Genomic DNA, 7,210 nt, shown 5'->3' with positions numbered 1-7,210 from the left:
CCTTGTTCCCCCTCCACCCTATCTTTTCATATTCCAGAAATGGCTGAGATAACAAAATGATAAAAAATTCGTATTCGAAAATTTCGAAAATGTATGTTTAAAGCCCCTTTCAACACTGTAACCTTATGAGGCAAGAGAGAAGAAGGGAGTACATTTTAAAAAAGCCGACAAAACAAAACAAACAAAAATCAAGGTACTGTACCTCGGCCGTGTGTCATTCATGTTCCAGTTATACACCACAGTTCCATTGGTAATGACGTCATTAGCATCTGCATATAAGTGACACTCGTCCTCTGGGGGGATGTACCAACCGATAAGAGCCGAATGGTGGCTGTCGACAGGACTGAAAGTATCGTTGCTGACTCCAGGAACAGCGCATCTGGGGGGAAACAGAAGACGAACAAATCATTGCATTATTCATCATTATTCATTCATCTCACTGGCAAAACTAAAGGCAAACGATGCAGGGGTAGACCCAGGGTAACCTTTTTGGAGAGCCAAAAACAGATCGGTGACGGGATAGATCAGGACAATGTAGCTTTTGTGAAAGCGTCCGAGCAAAGCAATGAATGAAGAACCGTGATCGCCGATATCTGTCGCAGATCGGGTACTTGATGATGATGATGATGATGATGATGATGATGATGATAGAAGAATAGAAAATTAAAGTAATTTGAACTTGAGGGAAAGAACTATTAAAGGAAAATTTCATCAAGGCAACATTTGAAAGCCTTATTGCTTTTAGAATGTCATGTTATGGCAATAAGATTTTTTCTAAACAACAGCTATTACATTTGGACAGATTCATATGAACAGCAGCAAAAGCTATTAATAGTTAATTCTTCTTTTTTTTCACTGAGCTTCTTTTAACATCAATACTGTGAAACCAGCAAAGAAGATCATTGCCGAAACAAACGCCTACTAAATCCTGGAATCTCAGACGTCTATGAGAAGTAAACGTTTTACTTTTTTTTAAAGCAAACAAGCAAAAACCAACGGGTATAAATTTTCATTCATACCGTCATCGATACCAGTTTTTCAGACATTGTCGGATGTGCTAGAATTACATGATAGGCCTATTATACAGTATTGTATATCCACCGAACGACTACTCGGCTGCGTGCGACAGTGTGTGTAAATGTGTGTGTGTGTTTGTGTGTGTGTGCGTGTGTGTGTGTGCGAGTGTGAGTGTGTGTGTATGTGTGTGTGTGTGACTGAGTGTGTGAGTGCGTGTATGTGTGTATGTCTCTGTGTTTGTGAGTGTGCACCATTCTGTAATTGAGGGTTTTACGGCACTTGCAACACAATTAGGTAATATTATATTATAAGTGCCGAAGATTAGAGGTAGTACAAGAGAGTAACAAACACAAAAAAGAAGGAATTATGAGGTTGATAGATGCTTGATAGAAAAGAAGGAGCAAACCACACCAGAGCACCCGCTGACCACCCTTAGTGTTTTTGTTTTGTTTTTGTTTTTGTAAAGTGTTTTACGGCGCTCGCAACTGCATAGGTCATATGAGCGCGCGGGACACACCTAATATTTTCAGTTGGTAGGAAATTTTGAATTTTGCCCGGGTGGCGGCCGAAGCCTACTCTTATCGATTTTAGACCACCAAGGGATCTTTAACGTGCGCAACTTGCACACGGGCCCTCCGAGATTTTTCGCCCTTGTCCGAGAAGGCTAGAAGTAGATCTTTCCTACCAGAAGATCAAGGGTGTGGCAGAAAGACAGCAGTAAGGAGGGGCCAAGGAGTAGCAGTAGAAAGGCTGCAGAAAGAGTCAGGAGCCCAGAGGAGGGGGCAAAGGAGGTGAGGGGGTGGGGGCAGAAAGTGGAAATGAAAGCAGACAACAGAACATTACTAGAGAGCAGGGAAGGAGGTGAAAGGAGACAATTTTAGAGAAGAAAATTTTTCGGTCACTACCCGGATTCGAACCCGGGACCTTTGAATGAGAGGCCAACACCTTAACCTCTAGGCCACGAGAGCCCCCACCCTTAGTGTTTATTGTCCTGATTGCTTGTGCGCGTACGCATCTACCATAGCGCAGCAAATTTTTCTTTGGGGAGTCATATTATTACATGATAATCCATCTTATCTTTTTGTATACATAGATTATAATCGACACCATTTTGACAGTCGCTACCTTAGAATTACAAAGTCCTATATAACGTTTTAGGCCGTTTTTGGAGTTACAAAGACCATGAGTCGTAACCAATATATTATTCAAAGAATTGTATTTTGAAAAGCTCGACATGTTGTGAAACTCGTTTTTTTTTTAAACGTCAAATTTATTTCTCCAAACTACTCGTAGGCACCGAACAGATAGAGCTTGTGTAATTCTAGAAGGGTAGCGCAGTGTTAGAAAAGTATAACTTTCCGTGTCTTCAAGCATCACGCCGATCACACCGCTCTGTTTCATGATCTTGCAAGACATAACCATGACTACACTGGCCCTACACTGCATTGTGACTACAGCGGCGATCCCGAATGGTGATTTAAAATTTAAAAAAACAAAACAACCAAAAACATTTTAATTTTGAATAAAATAAAAATGGCCGTCTATTTTGTTTGTTTGAGTAAAGAGAGGCACATCGACACAATAAGGGCCATTTAATGCTCGGAAAAAGTAAGGCAGACAGACAGAAAAAACAGAGGCGAAAATAAAGAAGTTAGACCTACCAGTGGCGCCCCCAACCACCCGCATGACCGCCTGCTATAATTCGCTTAACATACCAACACGCAAATATGAACAATCATCAATTCATATTCTAAAATCTACATAATAATGAAATCCTGAATTGTGAAGTATTTGTATCTTAGCGCAAATTTGTGGGGCAAAGTGCCAAATTGCATTGGTTGCAACACAGTCAGGCTATTTTAATTAATTTTTTTTTGGTAAGTGTTTTACGGCGCTCGCAACTGCATAAGGTTATAACATGAGCGCGTGGGACACATTAAACATTTTCAGTTGGTAGGAAATTTTGAATTTTGCCCGGGTGGCGGCCAAAGCCTACTCTCATCGATTTTAGACCACAAGGGGATCTTTAACGTGCGCAACTTGCACACGGGACCACCGAGATTTTTCGCCCTTGTCCGAGAAAGCTAGGGGTAGATCTTGCCTACCAAAAGCCTAGAACTAGAAGAGAGGGCAAAGGGGGTGAGAGGGTTGGGGCAGAAAGTGGAGACGAAGGCACACGATAGAACATTGCTAGAGATAAGGAAAAGAAGTGAAAAGAGACAATTTAGAGAAGAAAATTTTTCAGTTGCTACTCGGATTCGAAACCGGTACCTTTGAATGAGAGGCGAACACCTTAACCTCTAGGACACGAGAGTCCCCAGTCAGGCTATTTAAGAAGCAGGACTTCCGAGTTTAACGAAGTTGGATTTTACTCCAACAACCCGTTTTCTAATCTTCTCTAGTCTTATTGTTAACACCATCCTGTGCATAATAGTCTGCAAAGTTTTCGCGTGCCCTACTTCAACGCAGAAACTAAAATACTGTGACCAATAGTCGCAATCAATGTATGCCCACAACTTTTTTTTCTTTCTATTTAGTCCATGCTAAACTTTCCTATCCCTAAAGCAAGAGATGCAGACAGTGTATTCAAATTCACTAATAAAAATCATAATGATGTAATTGTATTTTTATTACTATTATTATTATTGTTGTTATTATTATTATTTTTACTATTACTATTACTATTATTATTATTATTATTATTATTATTATTATTATTATTATTATTATTATTATTGTTATTGTTACTATTATATTAGCGTAGATCCCCGCTAGGGCTTTACAAGTATTATTACCCCGCAAAACCTAGAGCACTCAAACACATGCTCGACTTCCTGGTAAGCATACCGTGCAAGCTGTCACTTTAAGGGCACTAAAATTTATCAAACTGACAAGACATTTCACTGTCTATTATTTCTAGCCTGGCACCCATTTCCTCATATATGAAGGGGAAAAAATTGTGTTAAGTGCTTTTCCCAAGAACATTGAGAGTCGGAGAGACAATAATTAATACACATTTTTTGACATTCCGCTCACATGTCAAGCCCGTTCATTATGTCATTTGCATTTGGAGTTAATTTTTTTTCTACGCATCTATTCACTCAACAACCCCTCACAAGACACACGCTGGTATACTTCCTTTGTGTATTCTACCCTCTGAGATGGTAAAGAGGCTTAACCTTCTCTCTGTGTGATTGTTGACCCGTGGCCCCTTTTTAATCACCAACGCAGTGGGGCAGCATGAAGATCTACTGACCACAGTGAAGAGACGAAAATTAAAATGGTATGGGCATGTCATAAGATTCGCCAAAACAATCCTACAAGGAACCGTACAAGGAAAGAGAAAAAGAGGAAGGCAGAGAAGGAAATGGGAGGACAACATTGCAGAGTGGACATGAAAGACGATGGGTGACAATCTGAGGAAAGCAGAGGACCAAAATAGACGGCGAGAGCTGGTTTTCAGATGCAGTGGTGCCCCCACGGTTGCACCAATCACGGGATAGAAGAAGAAGAAGAAGAGTTTCACAGCGTTTGCAACACAGTAAGGTCATTATAAGTGTCGAAGATTAGGGGGTGTTACAAAGGATTGTTTGTTTGAGTAAAAAGAAGCACACGGACACAATAATGGTCAGTGAGTGCTGAGAAAAAGTAAGAGAGACAAAACCAATAGAGGTAATGTAAAGAAATAGGACCACCACCAGTAGCACCTTCCGACCACCCGCAGGTTCATTCACTCTTCACAGAAGTGAACCGTGAGATTGATAATTACCTTTGTCTAGTATTAGTAGAGGTTTTACGGCGCTCGCCACTGCATATTAATAAGGTCATATTCAGAATATTAGAGGAGCTACAAGAGAGTAACAAAGACAAAAAAGAAGAAGGGGAGATAAGGCCGATAGATGTTTCATAGGGAAGAAAAAGCAAACCACACCAGAGCACCCGCCAACACCCACTAATTACCTATGGTTAGACCGCGTCTAGAGTCAGTGACACATAGCGCCATTGTTGGACGGACGTGTGGCCCCTTTTAAGTCAGCTTCCTCCGTGCAACCTTTTAATAACATACACATTGTACGCACATAATATTCTAATACCCCTACCCTAATGGGAGTCAAAATTTCAAAAAAAATGTTTTTACGCCTCTATCGACTTTTTCTGGACCATATGCAGGAAGCGCGCTTCCAAACCTAACTGTCAGGGCTACTCCGGGATGAGAGGGATATATTCCAGCGGAACGACGGCCGAGATACACGACAACTGAGGAGTCACTTTCTACATTGTCTGGGGAGGGTGGAGGGGGTGGAGGTAGAGTTACTATCGGACAGGTAGGTTGGTAGGTAGGTAGGTAGATAGGTAGATAAGCTAGCTAGAGAGGCAGGTGGTAGGGATTCATAAAACAATACACCTTTTAAAAGTTGTTACTATTTAAGCAAGCCACAATGTTCTAATGATTTTTCAGTAGTAAAATCTTTACCTGGGCTACAGGCACATCATCCGTAATAATGCGTTCAATACTTTTAGAACCTGACTATATTCACTTCACCGTGTAATCAGCAGCACCTGATACACTTATAGACTGTCAGTTTCATTATTATTCAAAAAGACAATAGGTGACCAACATTTCATTTGCTGAGAATGCAACACCCTTACATTTCAAACATGCAAATAAATGTCATTCGTTTGCTGAATAGCTCTTTCACACAAACGACGACATTTTAGCTGCAAAATGGTATAAAACAGCTGACTCACCCCCTTCAAGTTTTTGGGGGGGTTTTAAACACATACAAATTTGTAAGTCAATGAACTCTCGAACAAAGTATGTTGAAGGACGAGACATAAGCCAAAACAATTTCAAACCAACTTCGCATTTTATTCCAACAAAAAAGAACAACGATGACTCTAGCAGATAACTCAGTCGTTTAGAACGAAAAAAAACAAGTTACCACCACAAGGTGTAACGAACATCCAGGCTCACAGGTCAAAACGCCCAGCCAGCCTATTTTCCATCAGTGCTGATGCAACAAAAAACGAGCTAGCGTATCCGTGAATAGTACATTAATTCATTCAAAATGCAATGGTCTGTAAATTTTTTTTTTTGCCCTTTTACAATTTTTTGCTCTCTAAAATGAATAATAATGACTTTCAAAAACCGCATTTTTTTCTGTTTTTACTAGAGAATACCAGCCATTGGGTTGGCAGGGGAAAATAAGACTGACAAAAGACGCAAAGAAAATAAATACATGTAGGACCTAATTATGAGCATGCGTACGTACGTGCCTGCAGCATAGGTAGGTAGGTAGGTAGGTGAGTGTGTGCATGTGTGTATGTGTGAGTGTGTGAGTGAGTGTGTGTGTGTTTGTGTGGACGGACATTCTTAACTTCCCAAGTGGGTCAGGTCGGTGGTTTTAGTTTAGTTTTAGTAGAGGTTTTACGGCACTCGCAACTGCATAAGGTCATATGAGCGCCAGAAGATTAGAGGTGTTACGAGAGAGTAACAAACATAAAAAAGAAGAAGGGGAGATAAGGACGACAGATGTTAGATAGGAAAGAAGAAGCAAACCACACCAGAGTACCCGCCAACCACCCACAGGTCGGTGGGTGCTGGCGGTCCCCAGGTTTCCGCGCCGCTTCCATGACATGAGAATGACATTGTGTTTTGTCTTTGTTATGATGGCCACGTAAGCTGTAGAGTTTTTGGCGTGCGAGTTTGTGTCCTGTGTGCAAGGGTTGTCTCCCCGTGGGTGGTTGGTGGGTGCTACCGCGGGAGATTCGAGGGTGTCACTCACTGGTTCGTTCTACTTGATTACTTTCCCCTCTCTTGTTTCTGTCTGTCTGTCTGTGTGTCTGTCTGTCTGTCTGTCTTCTTCCCAGCACTGATAAATGACTTGACCATTACTGTGTCGATCAGACTCACCCCACTCCCAGAAGTAGTTGTACCATGTGACCTTGAAACGCACTCACGCCTGGACTGTGGAAGTAGTACCACCTGTCGTCTGCAGTAATGAACACTAATCCGTGTGTCATCATCATCATCGTGATCATCGTAATAATAATAATAACAATAATAATAATAATAAAAAATAATAATAATAATAACAATAGTGATAATGATAACAATCATAATTAAAATAATGGTAATGATAATTGTTAATGATGATAATAATAATACATGTAATATAATGAAAATGATGAT

The 7,210-nt window shown here is 40.7% G+C and overlaps 1 protein-coding gene across 1 annotated transcript in view; it reads right to left on the bottom strand.

Moving 5' to 3' along the window:
* Positions 1 to 7,210, bottom strand: part of LOC101856341 (organic cation transporter protein) — a gene marked incomplete in the record, with an annotated part of 70,232 nt that overhangs the window by 26,714 nt on the left and 36,308 nt on the right. Inside the window, 1 exon segment of the mRNA XM_005097655.3 lies at positions 203 to 379. Within this exon segment, the coding sequence (XP_005097712.2) occupies positions 203 to 379 (177 nt within the window).

The sequence above is a fragment of the Aplysia californica genome, unplaced genomic scaffold (genome assembly GCF_000002075.1).
Source record: "Aplysia californica isolate F4 #8 unplaced genomic scaffold, AplCal3.0 scaffold00160, whole genome shotgun sequence".
In the NCBI taxonomy this organism is placed as follows: Eukaryota; Metazoa; Mollusca; class Gastropoda; order Aplysiida; family Aplysiidae; genus Aplysia; species Aplysia californica.
This window is presented reverse-complemented; position numbering and strand designations above follow the sequence as displayed.